Source organism: Osmia lignaria, chromosome 16 (assembly GCF_051020975.1).
Source record: "Osmia lignaria lignaria isolate PbOS001 chromosome 16, iyOsmLign1, whole genome shotgun sequence".
Taxonomy (NCBI): Eukaryota; Metazoa; Arthropoda; class Insecta; order Hymenoptera; family Megachilidae; genus Osmia; species Osmia lignaria.
Window position 1 is genome coordinate 8,345,159 of NC_135047.1, and position 18,833 is coordinate 8,363,991.

Below are 18,833 nucleotides of genomic sequence, written 5' to 3' on the forward strand. Positions count from 1 at the left end.
GAGAACTTGGATAGAATTACAGGCAATCGAGTAACGAGCCATCGCAATTCCAATTACGATCTTCTTTTTTCTTTTCCTCTTCTTTCGTCTATCCGGATTCGTTTGGAATCACACGATTCCACGACTGTGCATTATCGGAGAAATCCAGTTATCGGAGTGTTCAACATCTATAAAATTGCCACTTGAACAACAATCTATTATAATTCTAATTACGTTATTTCTTTGTTCCTCGAATATCCTCGCGGAATTGTTCGATTACGGATTCAACAGTTTCGGTTAATCGAATCACCATTTTTTTCCATTGCTGTTTCTATTTTTCATTTCAATGTAATTTTGTCAGAATCTTTGGAAGTTTCATAATTTACCGATATTATTTTCTTAGGCTGGTTTGAAAAAGTTTCGAAAAACTTTTATCACTGAGAATCAGAATCAATCGAACTACGACCCACCTCAATTTCAATTACCAATTCCTCTTTCTCGAGACTTTCGCGTATGTTTTCTCTCGCAGGCTGTCGTATCGAGTAAATCGAGTTGCCAAATTTTTCCAACTGCAGAAAGTTCGGTGATTCGGTATTCGCTACGCGACACACGGAATTCCCGAAAAATACGTAGCGAAACAAACGTTATTTCGATACCGCCGCGACATCCTAATTCGCTCGCGAAATCCACAGACGAGACTGTAGGGCATCAGCTATTCGTGAACTTAGTTTTCCACTCGAATCAGGGACAGCCAATGCAATTACTGGGAGACACTGAAATATATTCCGAAAGGAAATGCACACAGTCGAGTATTTGGACACTTGACAACTCGGAAATAACAGTACACAGATGTCAGTAAACTTTCTATCGGATCATCTTGAAAGTAAACGCAACTACATTGAAATAGAAAATTTTTCTTCGTTTGATTTTTGTCCATTAATCGTCAAGATAATTAATTCAGTCAAAAGAGAAATCGTGTCTAAAAAGCACAATCACCCTTACCTAAGAACCACTAGTGTCAGAAATCACACCGTCAGTCGTACAATGGGCCAGACAAGTTTCGTCCTAGTTAGAAAAATCTCCAATCTTCCGGGACTCGTGTTTCCCGCTAATTAATGGCGCGGAGGTCGAATCGGGTGCGAGTCAAAGAACGGGCAAAGGTGCTAGCTCGAAAGGAAGTCGCACTCGCCTCGGCGACTACGACGAAAGAAGAAATTGGTTCGCCACAAAGAAAGTGCAAAGATGTGAAGAGTAGCGAGCCGTGCGTGCCGTGACAATGAACATTCCTATCTCGTCGCCGTCGCCGTCGTCGTTTCGACGACCACCCTCTAGTGGCCCTCTCGAGCGAGTAAGGGTGAAAAGCGTCGACGAAGCACTACCTCTATTCCCTATCATCCTGCTAGTCTCCGGCTGTAATTGTCTAATTGCATTTAACGGGTGTTCGATTTCAAAGGTGGCTGCTTATAGGCTGCATCAGAAGCAATTCGTACGTAATGGCGGTCGTTCACTGGCGAATTACCGTAACCGATACTAATATCGTTTCCGCGAAAGATGCAACAGCATCTTACGGACTAAAGCGGGCGTCGCTTTGCTCGCCTGCATTTACGGTTTCGAACGATCGTTCAGGGGCGTAAAAATTTATAGTACTCGAGCCAGGGAGCCGTGGCTCGTTAAACAGGGAAACTCGTTTCTACCAGAAACCCGCTGCGCTCGTTGCTCTTCGCGTACAATTTTCATCCGACGTTTCGCGAGACGACGGAATATCGATCTGTCGTATTTTTGGCAAACGTGAATGGAGGTGGAGAAAAAGGAGAGCAGGGAATGTTCGCAAGTTGGACGACGATTAATTCTCGGGTGATGATGCTTTGAATTCACCGATGAACAGTGGACAATCGAAGGGTTTGGAGTTTTTGAAGAATCAGAAATATTTGACTAAACACTAGAATTTCAATTTCAACCTGTTTGGAAAATAATTTCATTGAAACCGTTCGTTCCCGAGTGTTCGAAGGAAGGAAAAATCAAGGTACGTCGAGACACTGCGAGTCATTCAGCTCGACGAGAGATGCCAAGAAACATTAAAGAAGATAAACGGCCGACGAAGTCGGTCTCATTCATAATTCATGCCGCTAATTTCTCACGGCAGTACGCCGCCGCTACGTTATTGCATTATCTTGAAAATCCTTGAATAATTCTCATCCGGCCGCGGTTCTTGCCACGAAACTTGGCCCGCTCTGCAACCCCTTCCGTCCGTACCCCGAGGTCCTGCGGTCTCGTTTCGTTTTTCAAATGTTTTCATTTAAATATCCACCAATGTACAATATCGCGTGAGAAACGTAATATGCCAAATGGAGAAACAAATGGGGTCACGAATATGGGAGCAAATTCGATGGTTACATCTGCGATCTAATAATTTCGCGAATGGTCGATGGAATAATTGGAATTCACCGATGGACGTTGGTCGACGGATGGCTCTCTCGTTTGTTAATTTAACTGCAACGCGGCCTGCTTGCTCCGGGAAATCTATTTTCCTTGCATTTCGAGTGACCAGGAATATATTTTTCCCCTCCGGTACGTTTCGAGTTCAATCGATAGGCGAAACATTGCATAGCTTTGGGAAATTGTTCTTTGATTTCAACGATACGGAAAATCCTGATTTAAGAGTGTTACCGTTAAGAATCTAGGGGTGCATAAGGTATCTCCGGATGGTGATAAAAGTTTAAAGTAATTTGTTTTTCCCGGTGTAATATTGAGTGAAAGCTGGAGCGATAATAAAGAGCCAGGGCTCGCAAGTTGCGTGAGATGTGGTTGGACGAGGATCGTTGTGTCTTATAAAACTTTCGCAATTTTGAGAGAAGTGTGACTGACGTGTAATAACCCCATGCCACCGGCAAACCGTGTTTCGAGACGACTTTCAACCCCCTCCATCCCCCTTTCGAACCGCTTTTCAACCCTCAACGAATTCATGCCCGACATCGATTCCAGCTTCAGTCGAAGCACCGCTTACAAATTAACCCCGGAGTGGTGCCATTTTTTTCCTTGCTCCTCGAGGAACCGAGCGTGTCTCGATGGGAACAAGTTAAATTAACCCACGGGGCTATACTATCCGCTTTTTCCCTCTCTCTTGATCGACTTCGTTGTTACTCTTCTTTCTTCCGGTCCGCTCGACCGTGGACGCTTTTCACGGTGAAACATCGAGAACCATTATTTAAAAGCGGCTCGCTATAATATCTGTTCCCTTGCGTTTCATTAAAATCCCCTGCTACGGCTTTTAATCACGTAATCCAAATCGTTGGTCTACGCTTTTCGAATCGGGTCAACTTGGTCCGCTAAACGATTTTCCTATATGACGATTGACGATAACGAGAGTGATTAATTATTTCATCCGCGATTCGGGCAAAGAGAGAAATTCTTGATTTTGCATAATGGTCTTGTAACAAATTTTCCATTTTCATTGCGACGGGATTTATTTTTGTATATTTCATCGTGAAATTAATTAATGGATGCACATACATCAAGATACAGTCAGATGTATAAATAAAAAGGAGATTCGAGGAATGATTGCTTTGAGTGAAAACATCGAACATTAGTGAACCCGCGTAAACGTCAAGCACAATATTTTGATTATCCCCGCTGGTGCATTAGCAACCAGTTCCATCAACATTGAATCCATGCTATTCCACTCTGTTCGTATAACAGATTGGAATCTGTTGAAAGTGTCTTCTCTTTCGATTAGGTCGGGATTCTTTAATCGTAAAAGCTTAATGAAGCTCCAGGACGAAATGGTGTACGAGACAGCGAGCAGCCACGAATGATCATAAATATTAACGGTAATCCTGCGCTATCAGGAGTCCTGCGAACTCACGGTTCGGCTTTCTTGCTTTTATCGGACCATAAAACGCTTCGTTGAAAAATGATTCCGTATTTAACGTACACTTGACCCACCTTCCACTGTTTCGCGGTATTTCGTATTTAATCTTGAAGAGATGTGATTAACATCGACGCAGGGAAACGTATAGGATGATAGGTCGGGCAGCATTAGCGAGGACAATGCCGATTGTAGGACACCCGAGGCATTTGCATCGATAATGAGAGGACAGGTGGTAGGATCGACACAATGTTCACCAGCTGACACTATACGCTGGCTTTTCCAGCGACCAACGTGATTATCGGAAAACGGCTACGAAAATGGCCCTAAGATACCGATCTCGAGGATCCAACTTTGGTTCCTCCATTAGCAATGAACCGACGCTGATGGAATCGCTAAGATGACGGTGTGACAAGCGTGCATAAAGGAGAAAAAGATAGAAGGAGAAGATCTCTGACTCTCCTGTTGTTGCTTTCAATAATTTGGGAGTCTAATGTCCCATCCTGGGAGAGCATTTCGGGTGTCTTGCTGGAAAGATCGAAGGGGAAGACACTTGAGACAAAAACAGAAGGTCGAAGTAGATCTAGCGAAGAGCGAGAGAAAAGCGGCGAGGGGAAAAAGACAAATTGACACCTGCACGCGAGAATGGAGTCCCGAACTGGATGTGGCTAGGACGAAAAGCGTCGACGAAGAAGAGGAGTCCCGTGAATAATGCAAGTGACGCGAGGATCCTGCTTAAAAGTTCGATCATCCGTTCTATTCCCAGCGTTCGAGCCCTCTTATCGAACGGGGAAAAGGAAAACACTTGGTCGCATCTTGGCCCTAGAAATCTTAATCTGCTCCTCTATGAATCTGGTGGTCCACACATAATTTTGCTTGCTTCGTTTAACAAATAATCGCGTATCATCTGAGAATACCAATTCACTGAACAGTCCGTTAACCATCTTAAATTTACAACTCGTTCTTTTTCATGAACCGATATTCAGCCGGCTATTGTTATTAAAATCACCCCATTATCTCTGACAAGCGCGCCAATTTAAATCTCTCGTCCCCTCTTCTAAAACGGTGGGCCATATCCTCTAAACAATCGAGCAAGCGGGTCCTCCCTCTTCTATCAGGACTTTATTTTCGGACACCCGAAACTCCTAAGCGTTTCCGAATATCGTTACGCGGATAACCGATCCCATGAAGAACCCTCTGCCCTCGAATCGCCGGCACGAAATTCCATAAGATTTATTTCCGCGGCTTATTTCTTATCCCGCTTAAGACATCAGTCTTTTTAAGCCTATTACGCACCCCTTTTAACCTGACACCGACCTGTGAAGGAGCCTCGACTCGTTCAACTCTGAAGCTGCTTTTTGGTAAACTCACGTTTATATATAAACTTGCATAATCCTCGTTTACTCTTCGCCTGGTTATTATAGTATGAAAATAGATGTACGTGATCAAACGACGCCTATAGTGTTTATTTAACTCTTTCACTTTTTCAATGGTCGTTGATTATGAGGGTTTACCAAAATGTTACTTTCCTCCGCTAGTCAGCTCCATCAAAAGGCACAAATTACAAGTTAAATATTTGAATTCGCCTACAGGAATTTCAGTTGTCCTATCATCAGATTATCGTCGCGAGAGAATAAACACCGGGCCAATATAAATAATTCACAATTACCACCCTTGTGGATCCCCTGAATCGCATTCTTCTATGCCGGCTCAGTTCACCACCGCTCCGAGTTCTCCTGTTTTAAGCTTCTTTACGCACCGAGCCGCGCGGAAAAAGCCGGAAAATACCGGTATAAACACTCCAGGGGAAGCGTCCTACAGTTTCAGCCATGTTTTTCAGTTCCGCTTTCTTTCGCTCGCTAATCTTCCATGGCGCCTGTCCCTTGATTTCTCAGGGGTGTCAGCCACCAAAGAACGTCACACAATGATGGTACCATGCTAGACTTGTTTCAGGTGTAAAAACCAGACGACGAATTGTAATCTTCTCTTGTCATGCAAGGGATGATTAACAAACTATTTTTTCTTTTCTTAGTTTCACGCGATAGATATCAGCGTTCGATTGAAAATTTCCTTTTTGTATTGAAATAGTATTTTCCCAGGTAAATCATTAACATAGTTTGCTATTTTTTAATTAGTATTTTCGTGATATCCATAATTTTCTTCTTACAGTTTTTATCATCGTTGACCCCAAGGGGTTTTGTAATTAACACAGTTCGTACCAGGTGAAATGTAAAATTAAGGGCAAACATTCGAAACATTGCGTTGGGTTGCTGAATTATAGAAAAGGGTGGTTGCGTGGTATTCATCAGGTTCTTCTTTCATTTTGTTTCGGCATCAAATTGCAAAACATATTTCCCTCTTTAAATATACATAGTTATACTTGTGATAAACGCCGCCTGTAGGCCACGGTTTGGTGTAATTAAATTTCCAAGCTAGGGTGTAATATTCGCCTCCATTCTAAATATTGATTTTGACAAAGTGTGCTTAAATTATGTTAATACTGTGTTACGATAACACTCTCAGAGACTAAGAACAATATACATTCTAGTTTTAATTAAAATAACATTCGGAATGGCCAGTAATTTTAAGAAAAATAATTTATAATAAGTTGTAATTTCCTCTACTATTGAAACTAAAAGCAAAAGAGTTATTCAAAATTGTGAGCCATTGAGAAAACTCGGCTACGTTGACAAAGAGGGAATGGCAATTAAAAAGCGCGGTTTTCATTGCGTCACGAAAACGAGAATGGATGGAGGGGCAAAGAAAACAGAGTGGAAGTCTAAGAGTAAGAAGAAAGGGTGAGAGAAGGGTGTCGTTCTCGTGGAAAGACACAAGGGGGTTCCTTACAGAGCACCGTTGGAAGTCTAGTTTGGTTGGCGGTGGAGTTTGAATAATGCAGACTTGCAAGCCTGCTTAAAAGTGATCGGTACCGAGGCCCCCCCCCCTCCCTCCCTCCACCCCTCTCTAACACTCCCTTTAGAATCCTACTTCCAGTTCGTCTAAGAGCACGAACTAAGATTGATTTTAGATTGGGTGGGAATTGGGAATAGCTGGCCCGTTACTCTCTGACAACACACTTTCCTACCCTGTCTTTCAACCCTCAACCCCTTCGTTCCTATGCTTTTATCTGCCATCTCGTTTGATTTTATTAAAGTCCTCCCTTCTGGTTTTAGGCTTGTATGCATGTAAATTAGCGGGAATGCTTTGAAAGGGTTTGGCAGGAATGCGTGAAGTCATTTTGTCGCAAACAGTCGACGCTCGAGCGTTGCTCTATTGCGTTCGGTTTCGCTTGAAATTCATTGGAATTTGGATTACGTTCGACGTCTCGGTCTGAGACTGCTTCGGGCTGATACCAAACGTTAAAGGAGTTCCGCGTTACAACGACGAACCGGGGAAATTGAACATTTAAGTTAGCCGAATTTACGAGGGAATCGCGTGTAAATATTCTGTCCTGCTTTGATCGCGAACGGGATAATCGTTCGAGTCAATTTTCCTAGAAAACATTGATATATCATTAAGAGTACAATACTAGGAAGTTGAAAATTTCATTTATTACGCTGTAAATATTTCCAATATATTTTCTTTTTAAGATTAAATTGTTAAAAATGAATGAAACTCTTCGAAATTATTATCAGAGAGAAATGCGAAACAGCAGGAAGGCATTGGAGGATATAACGAGTCGGGTATATAAATATCACTCACACCAGAGCCGCGAAATATTTAACGCGACGAATCGTGCTCGTCCGCGTTTACGCATGCATATGCAAAATTGTTGAACACCAGGCGCAAAAGTAAGCTGGTACCATTGCATAAATACACGGGAGACTGTGACCACGGCGAGATAGAAGCGCGATATTTACCCTTCCCCGATGCGACACGCTTCCTTCCGGCCGAAAGAAGGTTGTTTATTCATTAGCACACTGCTCAGGATAATTAGCGAATCAATTTCTTTGATGACTTTATTTTATTTCTAAACACTTTTACCTTTGGTATTTGAAAAAATACAATTTAGTATTTTTTATTCGTTAAGTACGATTTTCTATGAACAGAAAAGCTCGAAAAGTGATTCGAGAGAATTTCAATTCAACCGAAGAGCCGAGGGGAAATCGGGTCGCGCTTATCAAAGCGTTAAAATTTTCTGTGAAACAGAAAAGTCCGGGAAATCGCGTAACATTTTCACCGCAACGATCGTTAAATCGTCCCGTCTCGATTGGATCGACGATTTATGCGATCGCTCGTCCACGAGCTACGAATAGAAACGAAAAAGCGATTCTTATCGTACAACGTCGCTATCGCTTCTAACTGCGAATCTCTCGCAAATTGGCAAGGAAAGAGGAACACGAAGGGGGTACAAGGTGGTGAGTGGTGAATGAAGGCAGATACAGGGTTGGATAGATAGGAGGAAGAGGGAAAGATAGAAATAGAGGAACGGAGAGGACAGGCCAATAGGCCGATAGGCGATCTCTCATTCCGCAATGCGGGCTTTCGCACCCTTCTGTACAGGGTGTTTCGAAATGGCTCTGTAGATTCCAGAATGTGTACATTTTTTATATGAAAAACGTGTGTACTGTTGGGTGCGAAAAGGGCGTCAGGAGGCTAGGATCTTTTTTGGTAAAATATTCAGTGCTTAATGGAATAATCTCGAGACAGCTTTAAGACTATTCGTGTAAAACGAGAGAACCGAGCAGAACTAGAGTAGAGACCGCCACTTCTTTAATCAACGATTCAAGCAACGAACAAACCCGCGAACTTTTAACAAATGAACACGTTCTCGGAGCTTGTTCCGTGCTTTTTTAATGAACCAACTCGGCGAATGTTAACGCGGCGGCATATACGCGACTGCTGTCACCGCGTCGCGTCGCCTCGTTGTATCCTACAAACTTTATGCTTCACATTTGCGAGCTCTCATGAAATAACCAGCTGAAATGGGCGAGCAGGGAAAGGGTGCGCTGGTCGATCATTTTCGGTGGTGTTTCCTGAAAATCGACGCTCCAATAATTTTCTATGGCGATTTCAGCGTTATTCATCCGGTTCAAAAATAGGGGAAAAAAGCTGCTGGTTGAAAGCTTCATAGATGACTTTCTGTCGGGGCTTTTTAGACTCTTTTTTTTTTTATTCTGTTCTGTTCGTTCCACCCATCTCTTCGAATAAGTCGAAGTTAGATCAGTGGAATTTTCTTTGTCCTCTTTCTTTTTTACAATGAAACTTCTCGGTGTTATATAAAAGTATGCAAAATTTATATAGAGTAAACAAGGAAGAAATAGCGATAGTTAAATACTCCTGTTTCAGTAGAAAATGTAAACTGAAGTAACTCTTGGCACGCCGTTGTAAATAGTTTTTAATCCTATTCATTAGGAATTCGTACCTTCGAACATCCTGTAAGAGGATTATAATAACAGAACGAACCAGTTTGACAATATGTAATAACGTATGACTCAACTTGTGCGTCATTATTCTGAAACATGTTAATTTGCAATTATTTATTTTTCTCCCTGTAAATGAAAGAGGAAAAAGTGGATAAATTAGTGGTCCTAAAAATACAAGAATACAGAGGCAATCATTTGTAAAACAAACTCGTTAACCTAACGAACATCTCATTTCGCGTTGCACACACACACTCTCGAATCCGTGCCATTATAATTTGCTCGAGCGTGAAATTATCGCCCATTACCCTCGATCGCCACTTTCGTGTCGGGGTCGGGGGTACGACCGACATAATACCACCTGTGTACACGATAAAAGAGCGGAAAAAAGGATACAACGACAGAGTTCAAACATCGGCTAGAAAACTAGTCCCCAAAATAAATTTCAACCCGGGGGATGAAAACTGCCGATGGCCATTAACGTCGAGCTTCTACCAGCTTCTCTGTACTTTACTTCGATCGCTTTTGTTCCCATTTATTCCTCTTTTGCTGGCGTTTTCCATAACTTCTTCCCTTCTGTATCAATTTTTTTTCTTTTTTTGTTAATTTTTGGCTTCGTACTCTAAACTTCCTTTTCCTTTCATTTTGTTCTGACTTTAGCTTCTCTCTTTTTCTCCCTCTGAGAACGTTAGCCGGATAAAGGGGATTAATTGTCGGAACTCTTGCTGTTCTTTCTCTTGGCAAAAAGCCGATACAACAGCTCATTATCGGATAACTTGGATAACGAGAAGAGAAATTGAAGGAAAAGTATATTTCATATTTTTATTCCAATGCTGGCTTAACGTTGACTTTTTGATTATCGGTCTCACTCGTTTGTCGCCTCTTTTTAAATGTGTATTAAATATAAATGAAAGTTTTTCTCATTGTCAGTTTCCCAGAGAGATGATACATCACTTTAATTAAATTTTTCAAATCTCCCACTGGAAATTGCAACCGCCTTTTGTTCCATTTCCTTCAGCGCAACGCGGACTCGAATTTCTCATTAAATTCAAAAATTGCGAGGACTCGATGAAAAGAAAATTGGAAAGCAATTTGGAGCAATAACTAAACAAACTTTGTTGCCAAGTGGTCGCATAGACGTTTCAAAAAATCCAGTTCTCCAATATCAAATTTCGCTTTTCAATTTCTATCTGAAGTCCAAGTTACGCCAATGTTTCTATTAATCACTTTTATTAGTATTTTATTAAAAATTAAGTAGAAAAAATCACAGAAAAAGAATGTTGGTTTAGGCATCCCAAATTCTCCGTCAATCTTCCACTTTATTTCCTTGGATTCTTAAATGGTCATGGATGAGATTGCGGCAGTCCCTTCGTTCCTCTATGAAATACCCAGACAGGAATTCAACTCGACAAGCTCTCGAGCCGACTGGTAAAAGTGAATTTTCGAAATCCGCTCGGTTCGACCGCGAACGTGCCAAGCATTTCACGCGGTTTCCGCAACGGCGCCGAAATTTTTATCACGTCTCGCAGCGAACTTATTGCTCCGAGAGGGATATCGATGTACGGGCCAACCCGCTGTCCACCCTATGGACCAGATTTTTCTATTTCCACGGAATGACGCTAAATACTTTGATGTATCGTCGTTCTTACTCGACGTCACATTTATCAAAGAGTCTTCTTCCGGTTTCACGCGTTTCTTTGGATCCGTTCGAGTGAATCTTGGGAATAAAGTTCCAAACACTTTTTTCTACAAATTTTATCTGAATGAAATTAGATCTAGATCAGAGGCACCTTATTAGATTGTTCTATTTTCATGACAAAATTTCAATAATTTGCAATTAGCTAATATCATTACAATACCCTGAATCAGAATCCATAATTTTTCCCTCGCACGAAGCGTATAACAAACGCGGCCAATGAACTTAGGGGAGTAGAAATTTGTCATTACACAGATTAATTGTCCAACAATTTCACCAGTGTCGATTCAATTACCAATCGAATATTTCTACAGCAACGGCGGCGTTTTAACGAATTTATTCGCTCGCGATAGAGATTCTCCAATTTCATTAAAAGTAACACAGAGGAAGGGTGGGAGGGCAGAACGTGTGGGTGTTCTGCAAATACGATCTCGGATTAATTCGGGCGCGCGGAATAATCGAATGTCGAATTTTTGCGCGGAATGATAAACAGGCAGTACCACGCGCATTCCCCGGTAAGCATCGTTTTATTTAGACAATTTAATCGCATGACAAATTGTTTTCTGCTTGCAGAGTGTCACGTGGGGCGAATGGTCACCTTGGTCAAAATGGTCCAGTTGCTCGAGGTAAGCACTTCACGATTCAAATTGCTGACGCGATCGTGGACGTTCCACGTTGCGTTTCACGCATCCACGAATATCGCGGATTAATTTTATCAAAGATTTATTAATGAAACTGTTTTCCCGAGTTATTGGAAGTAATTAAAACTTGCGATTGATTTTGTTGCCAAATTATAATGAGAGTTTGATAGAAAAATGCTTCGCTAGAGAATTAAATTAAATAATTCTGGGTGTCGTAGCGAAAGGGTTAAGCTATTTTAAAAAGCTTTTTTGTTAGTGATTTACTAGCAAAGCATCGATATCGTGAATGGCCGTGTTCTGCAGGAATGGCAGCTTCGATTTCACGATACAAGTAGGAAACGTTCAGAGACGTCGGATATCGCGTCGCGTCGCGGCGCCGATGCGGTCGTGGAATGTTAAACGTTTCAGAACTCATTTCGACGGCGGTGGAGTTCCGGTGGCGACCGTTCTAGCGGCCAGCTCGTTTTTCAACCGGCCAGAAACGGCGCACACTGCGCCAACGAATAATTTATGACCCTTACTACTGGTGAACTGCACCCCGAGAAGCTTATTGTATGATGTACGGTGCCGTACATTCGGCGCTACGACCGCGACCCTTCTAAATCTTTGTTCGCCTCCCCCGATACAATTATTAATATTTTTTTTTTTTTTCAATCTTTGCGATACGAGTCCTGCTCAATCATTGACAAAACGTCCGGATTAGAATAATATAATAAATGATTTTTTTCATATTTTCGACATACGGCACACGAGTGGTAGCATTGTAACGATATTTTAACAACATCCTTAGTAAGAATTAGATTCGTATTAAAATTTGTACCATGGCGTGGACATGCATGGTCCCCATAATTTGTTCTTACGCGTGAACACGCACTCGTGGACCAGTGTCGGGAATATCATGCATGTTTCTTGTTAGTTTACAGCACGTGCATATATTGTTTCTTTTTTTAATTGCGCTTGGCCCACTTCGCAGAAGCTGCGGCGGTGGAATTTCACGTCAGCAGAAACGTTGCAGGAGGAAACCGTGCAAGGGTAGATCATGGAGCACGAAATACAAGATCTGTAATCCAGAGGTGAGTCATAAAAAGAATTTATCAAATATTCAAGAAAAATTCAAAAGTCTTGAAATCGTGAAATTTTCAGCAACCCTTTCATCATTTTTCTGTTTGCACTTAGGTAAATAACAATATCTAAGTTTAAATGGAATATTGTCAAAATAATTAGGTAGAAATTTTCTGCACTCATAACTCAGTAGATTTAGTAAAAACAAAAAGAACTATTCAGAAAATGTGTCAGGACACGCGGAATAACCGTAGTGATTCGAGCAAAGCTCCGATTCAATTATCCCCCCAAAAGCAGCTCCCTTATCAATATAATTCTATTGAAGCGACGCCTCCGTTGGAAAGACGGAATACAGTGTATAGGAAACAGCAATGAGAGATAGAACTAACGTAGAGAACGTCGGTTGCAGCGTGTTTCCCTATATCCTTTATCACGAACGTGGCGTACAGCGAGCAAGTTGTCACGCGAGTAGAAACGGGACCGACCGAAAACGACTACCATCCACCCTCTCTTACCCCCTTCGGTAACACGTACATCCGCGTGATTATAACGGCACCGTGGCTCTGAGTAACTGGAGGAAATTTGCGGTTCGCGCAAACAACGAAACGAAGTTAACTCCGTCGTTTAACTGGCAACTTTTGAAGCTGCCTCGCCGTATACCATCCGCGATACGACCAACCATCATTCGCTTTAGATGTCTCGGTTTACGTTGAACCCTGGCGAAATGGGAACGGATGGTAGATGATTGGCCCTCGCTTTGCTTAACCTTTTCGCACCAGCAACCGAGAAGTTTCCAATGAACCGGAGAAAATTCGAGAGAAAGATTACCTAGAGATTACCTCTGTTGCTTTCTCTGTTGGAAATATTTGGGTGTCTGAAAATTATAAGGTTTAGAGTTCTGATTATTCAATCCTTGAATAGGGTCAATCGTGATAGCAAATTTTCTAATAGTATTGAAAGTTTATTTATATAGAAAACAGTCTCTCTCTCTCTCTCTCTCTAGAGAGTAGCATTCAGAACAAGAGATACGTAATCTAACAAGCTTGTATATCAATGACATCAAAGTTTCAAATGCTGTCACGAGAAAGTCGGAACAGCGAACGCTTGACCCGTCATTATCAAACGTGTGGGTGTTCATACGTCAAAGAGCGGGTCAACCCCTTGACTCTCGTAATTAATTATTCGCCGGTTATTACGGCCTTATGCCAACAGACCGGTCAGAAATTACGCGTATTATCAATTCAAATTCGACGCGTGACGGTCAGCTGCGGTTGTCACGGATGACCGTGTACGGATGCTGCAAGTGCATCCTGTACGTGTGCATTCTGCAGCGCACACCGGCCAGCCCAGATCTAACACCCGGGGGATGTACGGATGCAGCTGACCCGACCTACATTCGAATCTAGGCCGAGTTTCGACCCCTCGACAAGACACGTGGCCCGGCCATCCCCATTGATATCTGCCAACTCGATATTCCGCCGAATTTACACGGACTCCCTGGTCTTTTTGAAAGGCCACCGATTCTATGCATTGTCCGTGTCGCGTGTATCCTCTGTGAACTGCTCGATTTCCTAAGGACAACAAAAACAAAAATAGATGTTTTCAGGGTGAATGCATCCCTGACGACAACGAACCGCAGAAAAGTTGCACCCTGTTACGGAATCGTGAATTCCGGACTGAAAACCGATACCCACACCCCTTACAACCCTTTGTGTCCTATTATCTTTTCTGCGACGTGCACTCTTGGAATTATTTTTCTGATTATTTCATGAGTGGTTTTAGAACGAATTAAAATCTCTCTTTATTTGGAGAAGAAAAAAAAACAGATAATAAAATAAATGTAATGTAATGCAAAATTATACGATAAAGCACTCGCGATATAAAAGCATCGGTAAATCGATGTTTATTATTCACGATCCATTGGTTCAATTGTTTGTATTTTATTCGATGCGGAATCTTTTCTCGCGAATTAATGATTTCATGAATATTGCAGAACAAAACAAACCACTTGTGACCGTAGAACATTGCGCAATAGCCTGATTGATAGGTAATCAGTTACTACAAATGCTCGTCACGATTCGATATTCACTTTTCCCTCCTCGATATATCTCGATACTTCTGCTACAATTTGCTCTATAAATTCCTGAATAATCAGTCTCGAGTATCTTAAAGCATAAAAATTCATACCACCGGCATATTATTCATGCTCGATGAAATCATTTTAAATAATATTCAGGATTCTTGATTCATTTCAACACTGCTTATTTTGCAGAGTGAGAAAAATATCCCTCGGGACAATTAAATCATGAAATTGTTTCAAATTTTATTTTTCCATTTCTTCTCAATTAATTTCTGACGATATAACTGAATAGATAGAAAAAGGTCCTTGTAGCCTCTGATAAAACAGGATAAATTTCCTGTTAGGTGCTCTTACATCTTACACCGCCCACCTCCTAGTTTTCACGAACGTCAGCAAGAGATCGATGACGTGGAAACGACGTCCTTAGCAAGGAAGCCTGAGATTGTCAAGGGATTCAATTTCCCCCATCGAACAAAGGGAAAGGTGTGAAACCGATCACGGATTATTCGTACACAGTTGACGCGTTTGGCTGGTAAAATTTAAAAGAATGAAAATCAGGGAGGATCCAAAATTAAGTTCGAATTGTCACAATCTCAGTGACCCGTCATCCAGGAGATAAATATATTCGATATCGTCCCCTTTTATCTTCGCGTTATTCTTTCACGTATCACGATACAAAATTGCATTCAGAATTTTCGTCAGTTGGCGAACCGATTTTCCTTTGGTCCCTCGTGAGAAACAAGATTCTTCGTCGCCGTTGTCGTGTGAGCGACGTGACATTTCGCTGCAGGGGTCCGGTTGTTGCAATGGTACTGCAACGCGAGAGTGGCTGCACTGGACGTTCGTAAATGCACCGCCGACAAAGCTATCGATATGGTGGCCTTCACAAAGGCAACGTCGATCTTGCCAAGCTTTTTCGCCGGTACGACCTGTGCATACGTAACGCGTAATATCTCTTTCGTTTAAACGGCCCCGAAACCGGCTTTATTGCGCCTTTGTTGCACCGAACGATTCTCTCTTTCACGCGTTCAGCTGAACCTTAAACGTTCTGTCCATTTACGACTGCGAAATGGAAAAGAAAAGAGTCAACTTGAAAATTGTTTTTAGAGAAGGAAATTTTTAAAAGTCGCTTTTGAATTGAATTTTTATTTCGAAATATTCACTTAATTTGCTGGGACGCGAAAATTTGATTTCTTCTACTAACCAAGACTCTTAATAGGTTCACGAAATTAAGAATTTGGAGAGACCGCGTTACACTTGTTCTGTCGTATAAATTCATTCACCTCCTTGTAGTCTTGATTGCACTTTAAATTAGATTCCAGCCCACTTTACACCGGCCACGCTACGAAACAGAGATTACGTTATTTGCGGCGAAAAACTGCGGCTTGAAAATTACTCGACGATAACGCTGCGTTTACGGAACGTTTAATTTTCATGCTTCTTGGTCCCGTTATTAAAATTGCTGAATGACCAGAAATAAAAAAAGAATATGTACGTAACATTTCACGAATTATAATTTAATCTTAATTAATTTATCACTTTGACGAGTCGTGAGTGACGAATCTTTACGTCAGTGTTATCTACGTATTTTCCTTTCTCTATTATTGCTTTCTAAACATCGCACTTGCTGTATCAGCGAGTCCTTCATAAAACATACAAGCACCGAAGCTTATCTTGAACAGCACAATTTCAGGATTTTCGTCACGGTTTTAACGCACGCACAGAATAATACGGTTTCACAGGATGTCCCTCATTTGGTCCAATGGACGATTTACCGTGAGGGTCGTAAGCGTTCGTCAAGCCTTTTACGATGTCACATCCAATCTGATCCCCGTGATTGGTCAACGTGAATCGACGTGCACACTTTTCATGGTATAAACAAGTAAACGCGGGTCTGATAAATCTGATGGCATCGAACGTTTCTCCCTGTCTTCCATCAATTCGCCAAGACGATTTCTGTCGAATAAAAAGGAACATGTTCTTTTTCTATGGAATGACATTTTCCTTGATGAAATCGAGCAGCAAATTGAGGGATACTTTTTCGTTTAACTGACAGCATTCTCAGATGTTTTATCGAAGATCATTTTTCGGAAAGCGAAAGTGTTAATAACAAGTATACTTAAAGAAAAGGTCGGGTTGGGTAATGATAGGATTGCGTCGAGCAAGATCCCGAAAGGTTAAGATCATTTTGCAAATAAATTTGTTCGAGTATCCGCACACCGCTAATAGAAGTGCATTGCAAATTCATTACTTTTACGGTTAAGTTTAATTAAGAATCATTCTCTATGTACGGCACGAGTATTGGCTTATTGCGAATGTCGGTCACTCAAATGCAATGCTGGAAAACACGATTATTCGGGTACTTCAATAACAACTTGTTTCCATAAAACAAAAACAAGGAAATATTTTATGAAATTCGTTCATTTTATTCTCTATCGTCCAACAAATTTGTTATACCAAATCATTTATACATACAAAATAATATAAAATTATGTAATGTACACAAATTTTTGTATCGCTGCAATGACGGTGTCATCTGTCGATAAAGCATTAAACAGGTCGATAAATCCTGGGAAATGAATCCTTGAATTAACTGTAATTGACACATTCCCACGGTGATGTGCGATCGCGACAGGCCGTGCTCGTTGCAGTTTACGCAGCGTGCATCGCGGTGCATCGGGGTGCAACGCGCTGCCGCTGCAAGTACGTGAAATTTAGTGAAATGAATTTATTTTTTCAATTATAATCGTCTCGTTTTCCGAAATGATTCGCGCTGATTGTTGCATGAAAAAGTTTCCCAACGATGAAACGATCGGATGCGTTCAATGCCTATGATTGCAATTATTGATGCAACACAAAATTGAACTACGGAGAGAAAGAAAAGTAAGAAAAATCTGGGAATGTTTGAACCAGAGTTAAGCCGGAGATCAAAGCGATAGAGAAATAAATTTATCTCCACGAATGGAAGTAAAACGCAAGATTACGCGGGGTTTATCGTCGACTTAGAGGCTGAAAGATTTACGAAGCTCGTTAGCCAAAAAAAAAAAGAAGAGAAACCCAAAAGAAAAATGAAAGAAGCCAAATGAAGAAGAAACAGAAACAAAGAGCAACGAAACGTTCAGCAGGTTGAGGGAAGGAATAAAAAATATCAACGATCCTATGCAACGATACGTTTCCAGCGGACTCATCAGTCCTCGAATGTAAATTCGGCCAGTGAAGCGGTATCCGGCCACGGTTAATACAAAACCAAGGGAAGGATTATGCTGAAAGGAGGGATTACGTGGACCGGCGACCGCGAAATTGGAAAATTTATGAAAACCTTCTGCTATGTTGCATTCCGCCGCACATATCTATCCACTAGTATTTATAAAGTAATCGAAGGCAGGTTAACCTCACGAAATATTAATAACTTGCATGGTCGATCATGAACCCCTTACCCTCTTCCCTGACCCAGCTGCTCCTACGGAATACCATGACGGACAATAATTTATCCAGGCTACGATAAATTTCACGTTAAAATCTAGCCGGAAGGGATTTACGTTCGCAAGTTATCCGAGAACCTTATTCGTACCTTTTCCTTCTCTGTTTCTCTGTATCTTTCCTCTGTATCCTCGTGTCTTCTCAATTCCTCTTTGGTTATTCCATTTTTGGCTCCTCTTTCAAACGATTAGCTTTTACATTCGTTTCCTTATTTTTTGATCGATAGGACTACACATAGCATATTGGGCAAGTTTCTTCAAAGTGAATTAAATTTTGAATCTCTATAAAAATTCCTTCAAAGTGAATCGTACTTTAAAGTTTTAAATATCATTGACATTGTTCCCCGTTTAAAATGATATTTGCATCGCAGGATATCTTTCGCAAAGCTTTAAAAGCTTTTGTACGAGCAGAGTATTATAAAAATTCGAAGTGTGTTCAGAACACCCTACACCTTCTGCTTTTTTTTTATGCTTTCTGTCTCTCACTGTTCCCTTTTATGTGAATCAAAAATTTATATGCATTCAGATACGAATACGTTAAATAATTCCCACAGTTCCGTATCAATTTTGTTCTTTGTGCACGGCCGCGAGACGACTGCTGATTATATTAAATCTGTGGGACGGCGTTTTGAATTTTTAAATTTCAATATCCGGATCTGTACGCAACA

General features: G+C 41.3%; 1 protein-coding gene across 6 annotated transcripts in view; it reads left to right on the forward strand.

Moving 5' to 3' along the window:
* nolo (ADAMTS-like no long nerve cord) overlaps positions 1-18,833 on the forward strand; it is a 139,100-nt gene that overhangs the window by 78,421 nt on the left and 41,846 nt on the right. For all 6 annotated transcript variants that reach the window (XR_004580585.2, XM_034317295.2, XM_034317292.2 and 3 more), the window contains exons 3-4: positions 11,477-11,529; positions 12,518-12,617. Coding sequence is in view for 5 of the 6 variants with exons in the window: in XM_034317295.2 (XP_034173186.2) it covers positions 11,477-11,529; positions 12,518-12,617 (153 nt within the window). In the remaining variant the exon portion in view is untranslated. The remainder of the gene's footprint in view (positions 1-11,476; positions 11,530-12,517; positions 12,618-18,833) is intronic.